Source organism: Lissotriton helveticus, chromosome 6, assembly GCF_964261635.1.
Source record: "Lissotriton helveticus chromosome 6, aLisHel1.1, whole genome shotgun sequence".
NCBI classification, from domain to species: domain Eukaryota; kingdom Metazoa; phylum Chordata; class Amphibia; order Caudata; family Salamandridae; genus Lissotriton; species Lissotriton helveticus.
In genome coordinates, this window is record NC_136067.1 from 1,414,657,682 (window position 1) to 1,414,679,783 (window position 22,102).

The 22,102-nt window shown below is 43.2% G+C and overlaps 1 protein-coding gene across 1 annotated transcript in view; it reads right to left on the minus strand.

Annotated features, from left to right (window-relative positions):
* The window catches only part of ARHGEF33 (Rho guanine nucleotide exchange factor 33), a 508,340-nt gene that overhangs the window by 462,947 nt on the left and 23,291 nt on the right, over positions 1-22,102 (minus strand). Inside the window, exons 4-5 of the mRNA XM_078647973.1 lie at positions 17,699-17,820; positions 5,850-5,992 (exon numbers count right to left, since the gene is read on the minus strand). Coding sequence (XP_078504099.1) covers positions 5,850-5,992; positions 17,699-17,820 — 265 coding nt within the window. The remainder of the gene's footprint in view (positions 1-5,849; positions 5,993-17,698; positions 17,821-22,102) is intronic.

Consider the following 22,102-nt stretch of genomic DNA (forward strand, 5'->3'; position numbering starts at 1 on the left):
CAGCTGTGCAGGAATGGCGACCACCTTAGGAGAGGACTCAGCCGATTGCCACCCACTTATCCCTCAACTCCCCAGTAGATCAGCTCTGTGATTAATTAGCTTCTTATAGATCAGGGAGATCGTTTTTTCTGGGAGGTGACCATCCAAAATTCTATCTTCGAGAGGCGAAGCCTCCGGGAGATCCGCGTCTACGGGCAAAACCGCCTGGAGTGAATGTCGAATTTGTGCGTAGCGGAAATATTCAAATCTCGTCAGCTCGAATTCAGCCTGCATTTCCTCGAAGGACTTAATCCTCCCCTTACCCCAGGCGTCTCTGATGGTGGAGATCCCAATCAGGTTCCACTTATCAAATCCTTTTGCCCTCCAGAGCTTACCCAACCTCTTCGAGTCAAAAAGTGGGGTGGCCAACGTCAGTTTGTCCCTCCATCCTAGAGAACTCGTAGCATCATGCCAGATCCAAACAGCATGCTTACTCGGCCCTGTCAAGTCCAGCTTAGTTGGCTTAGAGTACAGCGCCCTATTGTATCTACCGCTGGGGAGAAGCCATTTATCCATGGCATAGCCGGGATCGGCGATGGGACCATACGTTCCATGGTTGATCGCAACAAGCTGGGATGCCCAATAATAACGTTTAATATCCGGGAGGGCAATGCCTCCAAGATACCAGGGGAGCGTCAGCTTAGCTAAAGCGATACGGGGTCTGCCCTCCCATAAGAGCCTCCGCTGCAACCCTTCCACCTCACGGAAATAGCTGGCTGGCACTACATCTAGGGTATTCTGTAGGGCATAAAGGAAACAAGGCAGAGCCATCATTTTAAAAAGAGCCGCTCGCCCAAACAACGAAAGCGGAAGTTTCCTTCAGTTTGCGATATCACTCCTAAGCCTCTGCAGAGGGGGAAGGAGATTCTGGGCATACCTGACTGCTGGGTCAAGAGAGATGAAAATCCCCAATACTGGAACCCATCCTTATTGATTTGAATGGGACAGTGCTGAGGAGGGACCGGGGGTTCCCCCCTAAGGACAAACAACAGGGATTTCCCCCAATTGATGGAGAGCCCGGAATTTTTACCAAAAGAGGCCAAGACGTCGCAAACGACAATGAGGGACTTCCGGGGAGAGGTTAAATAAAGCAGAATATCGTCTGCTTTCAAGGAAATTCGGTCTTCCCAGTCAGGGGACCACCGAATGCCCCGGATAAATGGTTCCCAGCGCAACCAAGGTTTAGGTTCCAGAGCCAGCAAGAAAAGAAGAGCAGAGAGAGAGCAGCCCTGCCGAGTGCCCCGACCAAGCTGAAAGGACGCCTAGACCCGATTATTTACAACTATTTGGGCGAGCGGCTCTGTATATAGCAACCGCACCCAGCCAATAAACTCAGGGCCAAATCCGAATTTAGTCAGGACCGCCAGGGGGGGGGGGGGGGGGCACTGCAGGAAGAAGTGCAGCCAATTAACCAGGTGTTGCTATTCTGGTTTTCGCTGTTTTCCATCCAAGGTCTACAGTCTGTGATTTGCCAGTGCCTATGGAATCAAAGAATAGTCACTGCAAACTACAGAATGTAAAATTTTGTGAAGCGTTTCATCAAAACATAAACAAATCAACAATGTTCTTATCAACATGGCCACAAATAGGTTTCTACATATAGGCTCTGATTTAGAATTTAGCAATGGCACAGTCTTTGCCTAAAATACACCACTTCTTGTCACAGAACTCTAATGTGAATAATCTGGATTACAGAGGAGTCTGGCCTCTGACAGTACAGTGACAGATATTCAGCAGGTGGAAGAGGTCTGCCATATTGATGTCGGGGTCTGTGACGTGTCCTTTCATGATTGCCAGGCAGAAGTGCACTCCCAGCCCCACACCAACAAAGGCAACCCTCCTTTTTCTCCCTCTCATTGGTGCACACCACTCCCAAAACATGAAGGAGTTTATAAAATCCCACTGGGCCTACTAACACACACTAAACCTGAGGAAATCCCAAAGGTCATTCTGGAAATTTGGAGAGTAACCAATACTTGGATGTTCACACATCATAGCAGAGGGTAATTTCTTGGGTTCCTCATGTCTTACATTGTGACAGGTCCCGCTGGCTGTCTTGTCTTCCCAGGCCAGGAATATGGCTGATGTTGATCTCGACCTATTAAACATGTACCTCAGATATGTGTAGAATTCCTAAGTTTTCCCAAGGCCCATGAAGGGTGGCATGAGAGGAATTTTGCCACGTCAGAAGTGGGGGAGTCATTGCTACTTACATAGCTGATGGTGAGAGAACGGTGATGCTAGGGCAATGCAGCCTATGTTGATGAGTAACCCTCTGTATATTTTCTTGGTGTCAACACTGGTTAGAGAAGCTTTGCTCAGTTCAATGCCAATCATAGTTCATCTTGGCCTAACTTCACCATATGCATTACCTATTTTTCAATGTGAATCCAAAATAGGCTTCTTCCTTAACTTCATAATGCATCAGTTATGCTACTCCTGCAAGGTCAGCTCTTATAACCTTTAACCAAATGTGTTATTCGCATTGATTTACTTCCACAGTTGCATTATTAGTATCTACCTTCCAGTAAACCTTATTTTGTCTATTATAATTATTTCCCCTACACATTGAAAGAAAAACACTATAACTCAGGACTGTTAGCAGGGCCAATATGAGAAGATTCTTATCACTAACATATATCCCCTACCTTCCTTCTCTTCTTTTCCCATTCTAAACTGAACCCTGACCAAGACTTGCAGAGTCATTGTATACTGGTCAGAAACATAAGACTTTATTGACTAACAAGGATAAAAAGAAACATCTTGCAACATGGACTACCTCTACATTGATACAGGTGTCAGTGTGCTTCATAGGGAGGCAGGCATCTCAATGTAAAGAACATTCAACAATAAAAAAGTGACAGGTGGAACCTTGAAAAAAGCAGTAATGGGGCTCAGAACATCCTGGAATTTCAGTGAAATTTAGATAAGTTAAAGACGAAAGTAACAAGGAGGGGATATAGTTCTCAGAAAGGTGTAGAAAGAAGAAGACAGGAACTGCAGACAGCCATGAGTCATGGCTGTCTGCAGACAGGATGGTTGCAAGACAGGATGGGTGAAAGAAGGAGGGTGATTTTTTTTTATTGCTTTGAAGCTGGCCTTCTAAATACCTGAGTTTTTCAGCTATAAAGTTTAAGTCAGATGGGACAGCACCAGAGGTGTCTGCAATTAAACCATCTCAGGTTTCCCTTCCTGTACACAAACAATCTTTAAATGGCATTTTGTAACTTCTATATGTGCTGCTTAATGGAGCACACGATGAAATTGCAAAACGTAATTTTTTGTAAATGATTGTCTATGTGCAGGAAGGGATACCATTTAGGTATTTTACTACTTTACTTCTCCACCCACAACTACAAAAAAGGTTCGGGTTCAAAAACAACTTTATTTAGACAATTGTCCATAAAACATTCTAAAAATAATACACATTAATTAAAACCTTTAAAATGAACCCCCCTCCTCACCGCCCCTTCTCCATTACATTTCATTTTTTTAAAGCAGATCGTAAGAACTGATCAATCCCTACTGCCACATCTAAATATCGCATCTCAGACAGTAACTCCACCGCTTTGTTCCTATGAAGAACATTATATTTAAAAAAGAAAGGTCTTAAAAACTTGATCCGATTTGCAAGTTAAAAAATACAGTCCATAAGAATATGCGTAATAGTGCATTTGGCTTTCAAAGGGCAGGGACAAAGACCACTATTATTTTGCACCCCTGTCCTATATGGGTGGGAAGAATAGATTGGATTACATCCCACCCGAGCCCTTAGGATTTCTGTTCTCAAGCCTGGATCTGGTAACTGTGATAAATAAAGGAAAACACAATCCTGGCCAAGTGAAGCTAACGAGAAGCTAATAGAGGATTTCTTCTTTAAATATAATAAATCACATTGTTGTGACACCAAAGCAGCAGATTCTTTCAAAGCTCGTTTGCCTGGGAAAGTGAGCCAGGATGTGACTGTACCACTATTTAAATGGAGATTCTTCATTGCAGTCATTCTGGTTCTAATGACCTTTGCCCACATCCTTTCACTGCTTTGGCTCTCTTCTCAACACAATCTGGATACTTTAAGAGAAAAAGAGAAATCGGGGTACAAACCCTCCCAATCTGAATTTACAACCCAGAAGTTTAATGACAATCTGCTAAAGATCTGACTCAGTCCACCCCTTTGTCAATTCCGATAAAAGCTAATGCGCACTTATTAAGTGCATATCTGAAACAGCCAGTGCTTAATTTGAACTGGTGGCTTCCGGTGCTTGGCACCAGCACTAAATTGTCAACACCAGTACTTGTGACAGTCTGCTACAAGGTGGAGCTGTCTGGTTAATTTGTAGATGACCACACCAACAGTGAATTATTCATCCAATATACATTAAAAAGGACTATTACTTGCCACCCAAGCCACTCTTATAGCTTTGGGATCCTGGAATAGTCAGAATTGTCACACGTTTAGGAAAGTGATGGCTTTTAGTTGTGTTACTATCAATGGCAGCATGGCAGGAGCAATGTGTGGTGCAAGCTGGTGGCCTCCTGACGAGAACCCTGGCACTTATTTGTTTACCTATTAAGCACTGGAAACTGCACAAATATGGACACTCAGCCTCCTGGAATTCAGTCTGCTCTGACCCCTACAGTCCCATTCCCCAAGAAAAAGAGAGGAAGCAGAAAACAGTATCATCCTGTGTGTTCCCAGCCCCTCTACCTCTGAGCCAGAGTGTGGAATGCTGAAAATGAATGATGATGAAATAGGCTGTCTGTTGGTGGGCGGATGTTGAGTTGAAGTTGGTAATAAATTCAATTGGTGGGAGGATGAATGATGACTAGAGCTATGTAACCAATGCTGTGCCTAGTAAAAAACTAAAGGCAATACCCTCATCTACCTGACTGGCTCCTGATTCATCCACGAAGATCCCCCCTCAAGACCTAACATAAGCTTCCCACAAAGGGTGGTGGGTGGGCAGACCAAGCAGGGTTTGCCTTAAGAGTTTGCAAACGCCCACAAACATGTGAGTTTGTTCACATTCAGAGACACCTCTCCGATCTCTTCCCACTGGAAAAAAAACTCTCCTTCCAGGGCAGATAGTGTAATGGAACACCCTAAGTTTGTGAGGGTTTAGGGCAAAGGATTTCTCCATGATGAATTCTTTTTTTCTTAACAACCAAGTTCAGTGAGGGTTTTCAGGCTTCCGTGATGAATGTACATGAGGACCGCTTACATATGGAGACTATTTAAATACGTTCTTGGTTAACCTGAAAACCCAACTGGATTGTTAATATTCCGTAGGGTGACTGGCAATCTCTAATGACAATGATAAAGAATAAAATTATCTTTTGCATAATTAAGGGGCATATTATCAAGACAGGTAATAAAATTATCACCGCTTTAGCGGCCGAATAATGGGCTTGATAATATGCTCTATGGTATTCCAATTGAAGCTCAGGTTAAATGTCCTTCACATCTAACATGGGCTTCAATTGGAATTCCATAGAACATATTATCAAGCCCATTATCGCAGTTTTAGCGGCGGTTTTCTGCCTCTAAAGCGGCGATAATTTTATCGCCTGTCTTGATAATATGCCCCTTAGTTCCCAAATAATTTCCTGAGCCGTCTATTGATACGTGCGCCAACAGAGTGAAGGTTACAAGATGGCGGACAGCATTACAAATATAACAAAATATAATGCATTTGAATGTTCTGCTCACGCGGAGTGTTTTCAACAGCAAACCTTTGAGAGGGTAAGTCACTTGATTAACAGGAAAATGCTTAAATTACTGCTTTTTATTTAATGCAGATTGCTCCTACCTTTCTCAGAGCTGGTGGTCTGCAGAAGATGCGTAAAATGTTGGTTAATCAGAATTGGCTCTGCGACGTTTGAGGTTTGTAGTGGAGCGCTTTGCTGCGGAAGCGGGACAGTGTGTGATCCATACTCTTCTTTTTGTGTTCTTCTGTGCAAGACATAAAAGGGGTGGGCCCAAAAATACATTTCATGATATACTGGTTATTACAATTACACAAGATGGTTTTCTTCCTCATATTCAGTGTCAAATGTGTCAAGGTTTTAGGTTTGAAATGTTCAACACATGTACAATTTTATAGTTTGAAAAGACACCTTGTGGTGCGCTTTGAAGGGATGCCATTGGAAAAAGCGCAATTCTCAAAAATAAAGTATAATGGGAAGATATTTAAGGTGCTGCATCACAATGCAGTGTTGGTTGGATACCAGAGGTTGTGTGTTCAGCATTTTAGTTGAAAATATCCCCTTGTTTATGCATTAAAAGGCCTAATACTAATTGCAGAGATAGGGAGGGGCAAACCAAAAACTCTATGAAATATCATTTGCATGCTGTTTGCCTTGTTTTTTAAGCAGGATTACACCGTTTGTAACACGTTTGCGCATGGTATGACCAACCGAGTCATAATTATCCACATATTTGCTATGACTTTCCCATAGTTCACGTTCAGGGAAAACAAGGGCCACCCTACTCAAGGAACCTGGGTATCTATCATATATCAAGGGACAGTGGTTCCCGCGGAAAATGTATTGGCTATTTGATAATAGTTAAGCACAATGACATTGATCATGGTAAAGATTTGTCGAAAAGAGAATAGGAATTAAACACAACAGAGAAATAAATAATAAAGAAGTGCGTGGTGCCCCAAGTTAACTTAGAACCTACAGATTAAAAGTGACAATTTGTGACATACATTAAGGTTTCATAATGTACAAGAACGACCCTATAGTAAGTATACAGTAGTTATTAGCAGCTTTCTAACATATTAGTAGAGGCTGAAAACATGGTTTGTTTTGAAAGCTCTCTAAACCAACCATTTTTCAGCCCCTACTAATATGTTAGAAGGCAGCTAATAACTGCTGTATACTTGGGACACCGAGCACTTTCTTTAATATCTTCTTTATTAACTTCATAATACAATTGCAATACTTGCATAAACAGCATTGTACCTAATTTCTTTGTTGTGTCTAATTCCTATTCTCTTTTCGACCGATCTTTACCCATGATCAATGCCAATGTGCTTGACTATGATTAAATATCCAATACATTGTCCGCATTCCCCATAGTTCGTGCACTTTTAAGCCGGCGCCTAGAAGGCTCAGTCATTAACTGAGGTGAAAGTGTGAGTAAGTCCATGGAGTAGCACTACTTGTAAAGAGCGTAGGATAAGAGAATTGTTCACACGGGAAATCGTCTTCGTATTGAGGAAAACATAAAAACAAAAGTTAACATGATATTTCACATTTATCTTAATCCTTCGCCTAAAGGTTTCTTCAGTGGAGACACGACATGCACTTAGGTAAAACACGTACACAATACGTGTAGTTTATGCCCACTTTGGTCTTCCATGAATAGTCTCAGAAGTTGGAAGTCTCCATCAGTCATGGGCATACGCCTATTACATCACAGATCTCTATCTTTTTTGTGGAGTGGGCCCTATACTAGTATCAGCGAGGTACAATAGTACACAGGTAATACAGAGGTGCCTGTGTTAAGTATAGTATGACTTTAATTGCTCAAAGAGGCACAAATTAAATAGCATGAAATATGTGCACAAATCACACAAATTGTCAAAGGGATTAATCTTCATAGATAAAATCTTTTATTCTTGATCCACACAGCCAACACGTTTCACCAGATCGGGTTTCATCAAGGCTATCGTGGAAATTTCTAATCCACGTCCTAGCAGGTTGATAAGTAAAACTCCAAAAATCACTTCTTCTACAGACGTCCTTGTCAATTTGGAATTTCTGCGATGTATCCAATGATTGGCAAACTTAATTATATCGGCCGTATCAGGCTCCGGACACGTTCTGTGCTCATGCACTAAGTCATCGTTCAATTCTAAAATGGGTATTCTGTTATGCACACAACGCTGACGGTGATGTGATAATCCTCCAGATTGGGCCAAGCTAGACTGTTAGGAGAACCTACTTTAAGTGATATAATAGTAAGTGCGGCTGTAATTGTTTTCCCTCACTGCCTTTGCCGTCTTTGATATTTAAGTATAGTATGAGTATGTAGTACCAACCCAGAGTACTGCGTGTGGAATAGATTTGGCAGGAGGAGATGTGGCTAGTGGCTAGAGCTGCCAACTTTGGAACCAGGGGACCCATGTTCAAATCCCAGCCTTTGTGCTTGTCCAAATGTGTGATAGGACAAATCACTTACAGCCAGATTCATCAAAGGAAATTGTGCTCGCAAAGGGCCAGATTCTGAGAATCTGGCCCTTTGCGAGCGCAATTTTTGCATTTGGGATTCATCATCCCAAATGCAAAAATCGCTAATATAGAAATCGCAATTTTGCGAGGAATTGCATTTAAGGAATCTCTATTTGAGATTCCTTAAATGCAATTCATGAAACATTAAAAAAATGCGAATTCGCAATTTTGGGCCGCTATTTACCGCGAAGTCAAACCTCGTGGTAAATAGCGGAAACTTAGAAAAATGCACTTAAGTGCATTTTTCTAAGTTGTATGTCACACACACATACATGTCCTTGGGACATGTGTGTGCGTAACACCAGCGTCCAATATCATTTCAGGGGTGCAACAGGGTGTCCTTTGGACACCCCTGCACCCTTGAAATCGCAAACTCAAAATGCGAATCACTAATAACGATTCGCACATTGATATGTGTCCCCATTCATTCCTATGGGCCTTTAGGCCCATTGGAATGAATGGGGAGTTATTCCTTATTTGCGATTAGCAATTAGCTAATCGCAAATAAGGAAGCTGTAGGAATCGCAATAAATATTGCGATTTCTACTTGAATCTCGTTTTGCGAGTCTGTAATAGCGATTCCTTAATAATCGTTATTACAGACTCGCAAAACATGCCGATGATGAATCTAGGTGTTAATCTCTGCCTAAAACTTTTGAAATTGAACTGTATTTGTGCAATCTCCACTGTGCACAATCTTGTATCGTGATAAGGCACAGTGCTCCGTTGTAGCCCCATCTGAACAATAAGTTACAATATCTAACACTGCTCTTGCATCTCTTGGGTTCGGAGTTAATGAAGACATTGATAACACTAGAATAGTGGAAAAGACTCTAGGAGACCTTTTTATTTTTTTGTACATATCACTCCTTGCACTTTGCTTTATCCCTCAGACTATTTTTTTTGTACTTATCACTCCTTGCACTTTGCTTTATCCCTCAGACTAAGGGTGAAATGAGGAGCTGATACTGTGATACCACTTGAGGATTTAAATGTTGTCTGGTGTCACCTATGCCTCCAATGGCAATTTGGTGAAATGAGATCCACGGGATGTCCTCATCACAGCACAGTTACAACAAATAGCAATTAATACTAGTGAGCTGCCTGTTTGTAAATGTGTGGGCTGGGAATACCAAATCCAAAATATCGACGGGTCACAAGTAAGTAAAACTTTATTGTTTAGTTAATTAAAACCATAACAAACGGGCTAGTGAAAATTGTCTTTTGCAATAAGAGAGAACAGTAAAATTCATCAGAATACAATTTTAAACACAAGATTTAAAAAGAATATAGCTTTTTATCAAGCTACATGTTAGTAAGACAATTAATGATATAAAAAACCTTATTATTTTAAAAGTTCATATTGCTTTCAAGCGCTTTTCAAAGGCTATCAGGAACTTTATCAGCTTGCAGTTGATTATAGGGGCTGTTGGGTCCAGAGCACCAATAATAGCAGACCTGCAGGTACGTAGTCTTTTAATCCTGAAAAAGTTCTTTAAAAAGAACGTGCGCTCCTGGTTCAGAAACTTACAGTGGCATATAATATGGATTAAATTCTCTTTTGAGGAGCCACATAACCGACAAGCGTATGAGACTGAACGTATCCAGGACGGTTCGTCTGCCAAGGTTGGCGATTTTCCGAGTCTCAGGGCCATCAGCCTTTTTTTTATAAAAACCGAATATGTTGTGTCAAGATACGCAGCAGGGGCGAGTTTTTTATAACTGTTAATCACAGACCAGGAGTGGGAACGGCTTGAAAAAATTGCTTTGTCTGTAATCAGCGAGTGAAATTTGGCCGCCTTATTTAATGTCTGTTTAAAGGAAGTGAATGGCAAGTTTTTTTCCCACAGGTTGGCAGTACATGTTTGCTCCAGAGCGCCAGTCAGATATTTTTTGGCTACTGAGTTTTGTTGGCTTTCTAGTTCCTGCCATAAGAATCTGTTTATAGTATTGTTTGTGGAGTTCATTTTAATTCGGTACCATACTCTGATGCATGTATAGAGTCTTCCCAGTAACTCGTTCGTTAGACCAAATTCTAGTCGCATCTGCGCTGGTGAAGATGAGCTCGGGAGTTGTAAAACCTTCTTATAGATTTTTGTAATGAGGTTATTTAACATGATTGCGTCCTTGCCCTGCATTGCAATACTAGCATACGATAAAGTAGGAAGTACTTTGGTGGCCATCACTGCCAATAGGGGTTTAAATGAGGGGCCTTCCAGTTTTTTTGCCAGTGTACTTAGCGCAAATGTTAAGGCTCCAGCTCTTTGCTTCAAGTAGTTTTTTTGGGCATTTAAGGTGAGTTTGTCGTCGATATAGTATCCTAGATATTTATAATTTGATACTCGTTCCAGCTGTTTACCTTCAAGCATGATCTTAAGATGCGCCGAACGACGGTTGGTTATTAGCATTGTTTTTGTCTTAGACAGATTTAGAGCAAGATTGTTTATCGCCAGAAATTCTGTCATTACTGCTAATAGTCTAGATAGGCCCACTTTAGTTAAACTCAGAAGCACAATGTCATCGGCGTAAGCCATGTGAGTAAGTAAGAGGTTGCCAAGTTTCGGTGCGTGAGCATTGCAATCGTTTAATTTACCCGAAAGATCAGAAATGAATAGGTTAAATAAATATGGTGCTAAAACGCAACCCTGTTTTAGTCCAATTGATGTATATACTTTTCTTGATAGATGTGAGCCGTCCCCTATCTTGATTTGTGTCCAGGTGTCTGAGTAGAATAAGAGTAGGCCCCTAAGTATGCTCTCCGGTATAGACCATGCTTTCAGCTTTGCCCATAGTATCTTGCGATCCACACTGTCAAATGCCGCTTGCAGATCAATGAAGCACAGGTTCAAGTCCTGTTTAACGCGCCAGCATTTCTCTGCTATCATGGTTATTGACAATATGTTCGACGTTGTTCCGATACCGGGTCTAAATCCAGTTTGGTTAATTGGAATGAGTGCTTTGTCTTCTGCCCAATTTACCAGGTCTTTTAGGAGGAGAGAAGCAAAATATTTAGCTTCTATGTCCTGGAGTGTTATTAGACGGTAATTTAGAGGATTAGCTCTGTCTCCTCCTTTATATATAGGCGTAATAATAGAGCCTTTCCAGCTTTCGGGGATGTGATTACAGGTTCGAACATCTGCGAAAAGTTTTTCGAGAGGTGGGCCCCAAAATTCTGGTGCGTATTTGAATGCCATTTGCGGGATACCGTTCGGGCCCGGCGCTCCGTTGCTTTTACCCTTTCTAATGATGGTGATTATCTCTTCAGCCGAGTAGCAGCCGTCTGTGGTTTGAAGGTATGCAGTATTCCTTGGGACTAATGTTGTTAGGTGGCTACAGTGCTGTTCATCGTTGCTGTTTTTTTGGGGAACCTCAGGAGGGAATTGCTGCCCAAGAGCCTTCTTTGGATTGTCTTTAAACTTTGCCAACAAAAAAGTTGCCCATTCATTTTCTTGGATGAACGATGTTAGTACGTTTTGTGGTCTTATTAGTTGGTTTATTATTTTCCAAAATTTGCTTGAGTCCTGGAGCTTAGAGCTCGCCAACAGGTTGATCCAGAATTCATCATTCGTCTTCTTTTTATATTCCCAGATCCTTTTTTTATATAACTTTCTTTGAACAAGGAAGGTATCCAAGTATCGCCGGTCATTTGATTTTAGTTGCAGGATTTTTTGACTTCTGCGTAAAACCCTTCTTAGATCTTGTAACTCCAACGGCAATTTCTTTGTTGGGTGCTTTCTATTAACCGTTATTTTGAATGGTTTCATTTTTGTCTTCAGTTTCTCTAAAAAAAGGGACCAGGCTTGTGTCTTATCCATTGTTGTCCTGCCCAATTCTTGCAGTGTGGCCTCTATTATTGAGATCCACTTCTCTTTATTGGAGCTATTCCAGTATATTCGTTTTAGGTTAGTTGTACCTGGTTGGCCCTCTAGGGAGTACGCAGGTTGCAGTGTTTCTGCAAGAAAATTAAGTTTAAGGTGTTGCATGGCGTGATCACTCATTGGTGTATATTCGATGTAGAAGGTGAGTAATAGTGGAATCAATGGTAGGCTTACAATGGTAAAGTCCAATATTGAATGATTGTAAGGACCATAGTAAGTTTTTTTCGGTGGTCTGTCTTCCTCTGTCCTGCCGTTCAGTACTCTCATACCTAGGTACTCCAGCTCCGTTACTAAGTGTATGGCTAAGATGTCCTTTCGACTCCTTGTCACTCCATGTGACTGCTTAGGGACGTTCCAGTGCGTATTCTCTGTGGTTAATATCTCGTCTTCCTCTGGTGTGTATATCAGGTTGGAGTTGAAATCTCCAGTTAATATAATGTTCCATGTTGGTTCTGTACTTCGTAGATGTGGGTGGAGAAGTGTGGCTCACTGGTTAGAGGAGGCAGACCGGGAAGCAGAGGTCAGCCCGGGACCAGGGTTCAATTCCCGGCTCGGCGGGGTCTTGAGTCCTAAAATGTCCATGGACTCGACAATTCTCGCTCCAGTGCCTACTCGATTCACGGGTTCACACTCTGCGACTCTGGGCAATAGCTTGCTTAATCTCCACAACGGCCCCTCGCGGTGGGATGCCTGGCTTTCACTTTGCGGATACCTTGCCGGGGTTATCTCACAGGGGAATACCAGGACGGGTTCCCTAAGCAAGCGCTTAGAAACCGCTTGGTGATTTGCGCTATATAAATACCTGTACATTTACATTTACATGTAATATTTCCTTGCATAACAGAGCGTTTCTTATGTTTTTTGCTTGAAGATTAGGTTGAATATAATAATTAATCAGAATTATCGTTTTATGGTTGTGTGGGTTTTGTCCTGATAATTTGATTAGCTGGATGCTTGGATCTGGAGATTTGAGTTGTTCTGTATTAATTTTTAGAGCGGTAGACACATAGACTGAGAGACCTCCTATGGCGCGGCCATAGGTTTTACACTTTTTCGCGGGTACAGTGTAGTGAATGAATCCGGCCAGTGCGATGTCTTCCTGCAGCCATGTCTCCTGAAGGGCAATTATGTCGGCATTGTCCCAATCGTCCAGTGCGAGACCATCCTCCAGCAATCTTTTTGCACCAGCTATATTCCATGAAATTATATGTATATTCTTATTGACTGCTTTATTTCTTTCTAGATCGTTCGGTCAATTCATCCGGTGGTTATTTAACACGCTGGGAAGCCATTTCCAGGCATCGGGTGGCGTTGGCAGGTCCCCCGCTCTCTCTGTATCGGGTACTTTGCATGTAATGGCCGCCTCACATCTGCCTTTGGCATTGTATAAAATAGAATATACTGTTTTTTTCGGGGCAAGGTCCGCCAAACTCCTTGTGAGTTGCGGCCGGATGTTTTTCTTTAGAGGAAGCGGATATCTTGGGGAGATTGGCTGCGATAGTTGAATACCCCACTTTTGAAATGCGGCCGATTTCCCAAGTATTGATTGCACTAATGCGGCAGTTTTCCAGGTTGTCATCGTTTGTTCATTCTCAGTTTCATTAGTGCTACTTAGGAATTGAACCTGAACTAAGTCGGACGATTTGATGGCACTCAGGTCCTTAATTTCCGGCATCAATTTTAAGATATTACTCCTGTTTAGAATATCGTGTCGGCCTTCAGTCTGGTACTCCGGGGTAAAAATAATTTGGAAACTGACGTCTTCTAACTTAGAGCTATCTAACGTTGGCTTTTTTGCCGCCTCATGATTTAGTTGCGTGTTTTCGTTATTGACTACGCAGAAGCTCAATTTTGTCTGGACCAGATGGCGCCGTGTGGCTGTTGGTGGGTTTTGAGGGATTGCCCTGGAGTTTTGAGGAGTAACTTGTATTCCCCTTTGGGGAGCTGTTTTTAGATTGTTATCTTTCAAGCTCGGATTTACCGCTTCGCTCTGTGATGGCTTTTGCAATTGTCTGCTAGCGCATTCATGTGCTTCTTTGTTTTCCTTGTGATGTGCCCCCGATTGGGCATTTTCGAGAGTTGATTTTGGCGATATGTTGATCGAATAACTGGGCCATTCTGCGTTTTTTGATACCCGGACTGGCACCAGGTCTTGGGATTTTAGCCCGTTTAAAGTGTTCTTAGACTGATCGGTAGCCTCTTGATCGATAATATTGTTGTTATCCCTTGTTGTGGGTGTTTTGTGTTCTATCCCTTTTGCCAATAGGCTGGTCAGTTTTACAGCAGCGTTTTGTTTGGGTATTGGCAATTGGGGGCTGTTAGTCGGACTTCTTGGTAAACCTGGAGCCTTGGGGTCCTTTGTTGATGACGTATTATTAGTAGGATGCCAACTGGCTCCTGCTATTGGGTCTTGACTTGTTCCCCTTAAGCCAGGCTCCAAAGTTTTTTGTGTGTGTTGATTTGAAAATATCGGATACATACTGGGACATTGATGGGTGTCATTTTCAGTTTTTTTGTTTCTCGCTTTTCGTTCTTTTTTCTTTTGTCTTTTTGTTAGTATTTGTTTTATTGGCAACGCAGTGGTATGTTCCGTCGTTAAGTCGTCCAGAGTGTCATCGCTACTTATATTGTTCACGTTCTTAGGTGTCAGATCTTCGATCTTTTTTTCCGAGCAGAACTTGTTACTGCCTGTTTGATGTTCAACGGATATTGCGATATTCGGGCAATCTGTGGCTCTTTCACGGTTAATAGCTTGTTTGTTTAGATTAATGATCTGTTCTAGAACCGTTGGTAAGGTGCTTATTTTGTCAAGGATTGGGCCGCAGGGGCAAGATGGTGTCAGATCGGTGGTGTTGGCTTGGGCTCTTTTAATTAGGGTGTTAAGATTATCTAATTTAGTATTTATCCCAGCTATGTAGGAGGCAATTATATGCATTAAGTCAATTTGGATGTCCAGCTTGTCGGATTGCATTATGAGCGTTGCCGTAGCTGTTTGTAGAGCATGCAGAAGGGGAGCTACAAGGATTGGCGAATCTTCGTCTTTGCATGATGTAATGACTGATTCATTTGTTGAAGGTTTGTCTTGCCGCCTTGTGTTTTCTGCTAGGGCAGGGGCCATTAATCCGTGTGAGAGTATGTTATTACTCAGAGCTGGTAAGTGTAATACCGCGTCCTCCTTGAGCGCTACAGGCTCTACAATATGCACTACCTGATTCAACCGTTGGTCTGGGCCTGTTTCAGGCAGTTGATCACTCTCTTTCGATTTTTCGTGCAATTTGTTGGTATCAGACCATAGTTGTGATAGCTCGTCATGGCTAGGGAGGAATGGATAAATATGATTTTGTGGTGTTGTATCCATTATAACCGTACTTAGGCTGGGAAACTCTCTTATTTGATTGCCTCGAGGATTTTTTTGTTTACAGGTATCTAAGTCTAAGTCATCCGGGCGGGAAGAGTGTATTAATGCTGTTGTGATTAAACTTGTTTTTCTGTTAGGCGAAATTTTATTTTGAGCTCCGTTTAATTGATGAACTTGAACTTTTATGGCAGGGTTGTCTTCGCTGGCTTGAGCAAGTAAATTCACGTCTGCCGTCTGATTGTTAGCTTCAAATTCCTTAGAGGGGTCCAGTGGGGATAATAATCCCTCAACGTCAGCTGTCGTGGAGAACAGTGCTGAGCCCGGGTCTTTCAAGAAATGGAAACGTAAGTCCTGTAAAGAATTCTTTTTCGCTATTGATTTTTCAAAAAGCGTTGCAATTGGTGAAATTAAAGGGTTTTTTAAGGTTTTGTTAGCCTTATTTGCAGTTGTTCTTTCAAGTTTTCTCCGTTTCGCTGCACCCTTCAATGTTGTTGATTTCTCGCCAGGGGCTTTTCTAATTTTGCCGGACCTCATGTTTAGGCTGGGACAGCTACGGCTTGATACTAGCTGCTCCTCAACGCTGTATCCCCTTGAGGAGCCCCTTCGCTATTAACCCTTAAACACTGTGGCTTCAAGTGTCTATTCCTCAACGACTTTGCTCCCCGCTCGCCCTCCCAAGCCTGTCTGCCCCAGGAAGGACAGCTGCCGTCGGGGAGGGAGAGGAGGTCGGTGTCGCGATAACGTGGCGATTAGTGGGTCTGTGTGACTGCTCTTGTTTGTATTGTAACGGCTACTGAAGGAATGCTTTATTGGGTATACGATGGAGCTCGGATGGGGCTCAGTCCCACTAGCGTAAGCAGCTAAGTCACTTTTGGATTTATTGTTTAGTTGAATTAGTTAGAGTTAGTGTATTGTTTATTGTTCGTTGTATGTTGTATGTTGTAATGTTGACCTCTGCTATGGGGGACAATGCAACATGCGTGGTTAGGCTTGGCTGGGCTCCACTCCTCCACTTCCTTATGACGATATTCAGTGACCAGCCGCGGCTTCTACCACCGCGTCAGCCCTTGCTTCTGTCTATTCCCTGGCCCCTCGTGCAAGTGAGTGGGGACCCCCCTGAGGGTTAGTTGATCATGGGGCGATGTATGATGTCTAATGTCTGGCTGGTAGGCTGGTGTAGGTGGTGGGTACAATCCTCTTCTTCTTCTCCCACCCACTCAGCTCAGCTCAGCTCAGCTGCAGCAGCAGCACTCTGCTAACCAGGACAGCCAGAACAGTGTCGCTCTGCGAGTCCCCCCCCCTCCCCCGCAGCTCTCACCGTATCTTAGCAGCAACGGGGCGGGGGACTCGTGCAGGTCTCTCGGCACTGAAGTCCGCTCGCGGCTCGCGGCTCTCAGCTTGCTCTCAGCTTTGCTTGACTCGGCTGTAGCCCGGGATTTTATAGCGTGCTCCTCGCTCCTCGCTACTCGCTCTGGGGCCGTCGCGCAGGGTGCTGCCTTTGAGGCTGTTGTTTTTTTTCCGCAGAGGCGGCTACGGGGTATGGCGTACACAGCTGCGGTAGCGGCCTTTCCCTTCACCCTCGATGCTGGTTCCAGGCCGCACTGACCGCCGTCCGCTAACCGCTAACCGCCGGCCGCTGACCGTACTCCCGTACTGCTGCTGACTGACTCTCTGACTCTCTGGCGCCACCGGAAACTCAGTCCTGCACAGTGCACTCTTTCAATATCGTGACGGCAATAGTGAGGGACAAAATATCAAAAGGTAAGCTGATATCAATTTTCTACACTTATCTCAACATATAAGTACCTTGTTGATATATATGTGGAGATAAGTATAGTAAATCATTAACTCCCTCTTTGCACTTGCCTATGCTTTACTTTATACCCTGATATTATTCTTATGACTTTGTGTCCTGTAGAATTTGGGATCAGATATTCCCCACTACAATCTTTTATAAATACTCCAAGGTTTGGCAGGTAGGGTGCAGGATGCCCAGAGAGACAGAATTATTTACCCAAGGTCACATCACTTGATTAAGTGAGTAATCCTTGTCCGACAGCCAACAACTTAACCCCTATTCAACATCTCCTCCTGTCGACGGTAAATTCTCCTCTTACTGATCTATGATTTTAGGTGAACCCTGACAGCTGTTTCACTAAATATATTGACACTTGCTACTTACTTGGCTTTGACTTTTCGTGACTCTCTGCGTTTTTCCTGCTGCAGCTGTTCAATTTTCTGTTGCATTTCTTCTTGTTTTGCCGTGATAGCATGTATCATTGCCATGGCGCTGTTGACTTCCTCCTGAAAAGTGCAGACAATAATATTATGGTAACTTCAGCAATCACAATATATTATGCTTTACGCAGCTTCTCTTGCGTTTGACATTTGCTTCTAATCAGAAAGTCTCACAGCGTCGGGGAGATTGCAGTGTATGACAGTCATATCTATGCAGCTGCACTTTGCTATCCAGCATGCAATGGGCCTTTTCCTAGATACACTAGTTTAGTAATGTTCTCCCCAATGGGCTGCAACAGAACAATTGGCAAGACTATATAGTACATGTTCTTTAACCCTTTCGCTGCGGCGGCAATTCCGGAATTGCTCTGTCACGCCCCTCGGGTGGGCTGTGCTTGTGACGGAGCGGTTCCGTCACGGCCCCGCCCGCTCAATAGAACGCGCAGCGCAGGCGCAAAATCAGCGTCGCGCAGGCGCGGCAAGCGGCCCGTGACGGAACCGCTCCGTCACCAGCACAGCCCACCCGAGGTGTTTGCTACACCGGCGGCGCAGGGTGCCTGCCCATATTTGCAAGGCCACGTAGAGTCACCCTGCATGACTTTTCACGGCCCCTTTCACACATTACTCTGCGTGAAAGGGGCGTTCCATGGGTGTTGCTGTGGGTGTTCCCACCCAACATCCATGGAACCTGACACATTCCTAGATTTACGTTTTGTAAAGCTGGGAATGTGTCTGAATCCTATGCCGAGTGGTGCAACAAGGAGAAATACTTTTATTTCTCCTTGTGTTCTCCTCATTGTATGTGTTCTGCAGAATAAGAGGAAAATGCCATCAATTATTGTTTTTGTGCAGGAAGGTGTCCCTTCCTGCATAAAGACAATCATCCCGCAAAGCAGAAACCCTTGCAACATGACGCAAGGGTGTCTGCATTGGCTCACGGCTGCTGTTTGGGTGCCAGGGAGAAGGACAGGAATGCGCCTTATCTTCTAGATACGGCGCATTCCTGCCCTTTTATTTTGATGCACCGCAGCACAGCAGGAAGGCTTGCTGCACTGCGGTGAGTCAAAATATAGTAAATGAGGCCCCACATTTAAACAACATACTTGCTCCAAGCAATAGGTTTGATGGGGAACCACACATTTAGTTGCGACTTGCAGACAAGTGATCTGTTTGGGCAAGCTTCTTCATGAGCAACTTACTCAGAGTACTTTAAGTTCAATGGGTGAAACTAATACTTCAGCAGTGCCGTAAAGCATGAAATTCTACAGTGCGCTGCATGAAAAGAAAAACTGTGGAGCACTATAACTACAAAGAGTTTCCTGCCAATGAGGTCATCAACACACTCGCTCTGAAAACAAATACGTTAGGGGGATATGTACGATAGAAGAGGCGTAGTGAGAAGTTAGCTGTGATAGCTTAACGCCTCACTCCGCCCCTTCTGAAATGCAAGGCTGCACCATATTTACAATGATATGGTGCAGCCTTGCGTTTCCCCCTCTGATGGCGCTACACTTAGCAGTGTAGAACCAACGCAAGCACCCTTGCAAGTTGTGCAAGGGAGGGTTGTTTATGTGTAGGAAGGTGTCCCTTCCTGCACATAAACAATCCTGAAATCCCATTTTGTCACTTTCATGTGTCCTGCTTAATGCAGTGCACATGAAAGTCACAAAATAGCCTTTTTTATAAGATGGTTTATGTACAGGAAGGGGGAGCTTCCTGTACATACACAATTCATGGCCTTTTGCTTTTTCCATGTGTGCTGCACAAGGCAACACACAGGGAAAAAGCAAAAACGAGGAGAAATAATGCATTTCTCTTCGTTTCGCCAATTTAAGACCAGGTTTTACCTGGTCTTAATTTTCGAGCTGCCTCCTATGTATGCTCCCCTTGTACCTAGGGGCCAGCGTCAAATTCAATGGGTGCTGCGTTGGAACGCCCACCGCAACACCCACTGCTCACCCCTTGCTAAGTAAAGCTTGAAAGAGGGCCTTATTTACAAGGCAGCGTTAAGCCATGTTAAGTGGCTTAATGCCACCTTGTAAATAAGGCTAAGCCCCTATCGCCACCACAACATCGATAAAATTGATGTTGTGGTAGTGATAGGGGCTCCTACATATGCACCTTAGTGTCCTGCTAAGGTACCGATTTGAGCGAGCAGTGTCTTGTGTCAATTCTGTACTCAAGGAAAACCTCTAGTATAAATTTCTAAGTGCAAACAACGGTCCATGTATAAGACACATAAACCATGCACTTTTGTAGACATTTAACAAGTTATGCATGGAGATCCGGGTTGTACTGGAAACCCAAAGCAGCTCTGGCTCGGACCAGCCTCTGGGGAACCACTGCCTGGCCCCGGGAGGAGAGAATTGAGTGCTGTTTTTTTACAAAGTTTTATATAGAGCGAACTTGACCCAAAGGTATCGGGTACAGAGAGCTTTACATAGCTCCAGCTGCATTACATGAGGTCACATTATTTTTTTTGTTAGGCACGGGGAGATTACGTGATTTGTCCAGAATCACAGGATGTTCAGCATCACTGCCAAGACTCAAACCCAGTTCCCCAGATTCGAGGTTGACCGCCCTAGCCATTAGGCCAACTCCTCTCTCCATTAGGCCAACTGCTTTTATTATTGGTGGCTTATATTGCAGCACCATTGCACAACCTGCCCCTGTTACAAAACCGGCCCCCACTTATGCAAAATCGGACCCACGTTTCGAGCCTCTCAGGGAAACGTCCGATTCCCGGTCTGGCCAGTCATGCCCTGATGGAGATATGTAAAATTTCTCTTGACATTGTTTCTGCAAGATTTCACATTGAGATGGAATTCTACACAAGGCCATGCTGTGCTATTTTGGTAAACTTGGCTTTGTTTGGATTCCTTAGGTTATTTGCGCAGCTCTTGCCTTGGTATGCTCTCTCTACAAAAATTAGCAGACGTTGGTACCATGCAAAGCAAAAATGTGTTTGTCTTGGTGCTCACACTAACTTTTGGTTCCAAAATTTCCTTTGTGCATGTGAATTTTTCAGCAATGACGTTTGCACCACTTTGCACCGCACAAACATCACATGACCACCTGTCCTAATCAATAGTACGTTTGGGCTAAAATTTTTCCATGCTTAATCTGGCCTAAATTTTTGCATGCATCTGTGCATAAAAGGACATCTGTGCCAAGAGTTAAGGGGGCAGATGTACGACCATTCCGTTTTGTGGGTCCCAAATTGCGACTCGCAAAGTGGAACGTACTAATGTGTCCCAGACACATTTAGTGATTCCCAATGGGGCCGCAAATGAACTGCCTCATCAATATTCAGTAGGCAGGCCGCAATTTGCGACCCATTGGCATTGGGCTACAATCACAGGGATGGTGGCCTGCTGGGGACAGCAGACCACCATGTCTGTGTTTACTTTTTAAATAAAGAAACTTTTTCTTACAAATCCAGACCATTTTCCTTAAAGCAAAACACAATGCATTTAGAAGAAATGATATTAAATGAAAAGTTTTCTTTTAATTATTTAAGGGCAGACAGTAGTACAATAAAACACAATATGAAAAGGGGTCTCAGGGGAAAGAAGTCTTTAGAGACCAGCTTGCATCCTATCCCCCAATCTAACTATCAATAAACACACACAGGATGCTAAGGGTCTAAAAATTGTGTACACTCAATAAGTAGTGTGAGTAGGTAGTTGGTGTTGGAAAGGAGAGACAGCTACGTGTAGAAAGATACCCATCAGCCCACCTATCGGCGGAATCTCATCCTCTGGGTTTTTGTTGAAAACTGGTATCAGCTAGGTACCTCTCTGATGTATAGAGGAATACTAGCCTCAGATCCACCAGTGAGAGAAAGCCAACAGGATACGTTTGGAGGGTTGAAGGGAAAAGAAAGTTGCAGTGCAAAAAAAGAGGTGTAGAGTTGTGAAAGTGATAAATTAAAATTGCCTAGTATGATGTCAAAGACATTACTTTATTGAAGGGAGATCATCATAGTGGCAAAATTAAAAGCAGCGTGGAGATAGTGTGTAAAACAAATATCACTATCAGTTATCAAAACTATATGGTCAACATGTTTCAGCCTTACCAAGGCTTTCGTCGGGACCTGTATAATTAAACTACTGCAACATAGAAAAGTAAGAGATGACCTACCATTAGTGGTTTGCTATAAGGTGGTCTTGCATCGTTGTGAACAAAGAAACTCTCCTAAAAAACAGAACAGTTATAGAAAACACTAAATGTAATAAACACATAACATTAATTGCAAAGATATCTGTGTATGTCCATATTATAGATTAAGAGCTTGGAGAAAAAACTCACCCATAAATTTTAGGGAGATTACCTCACCTCGCCTGGC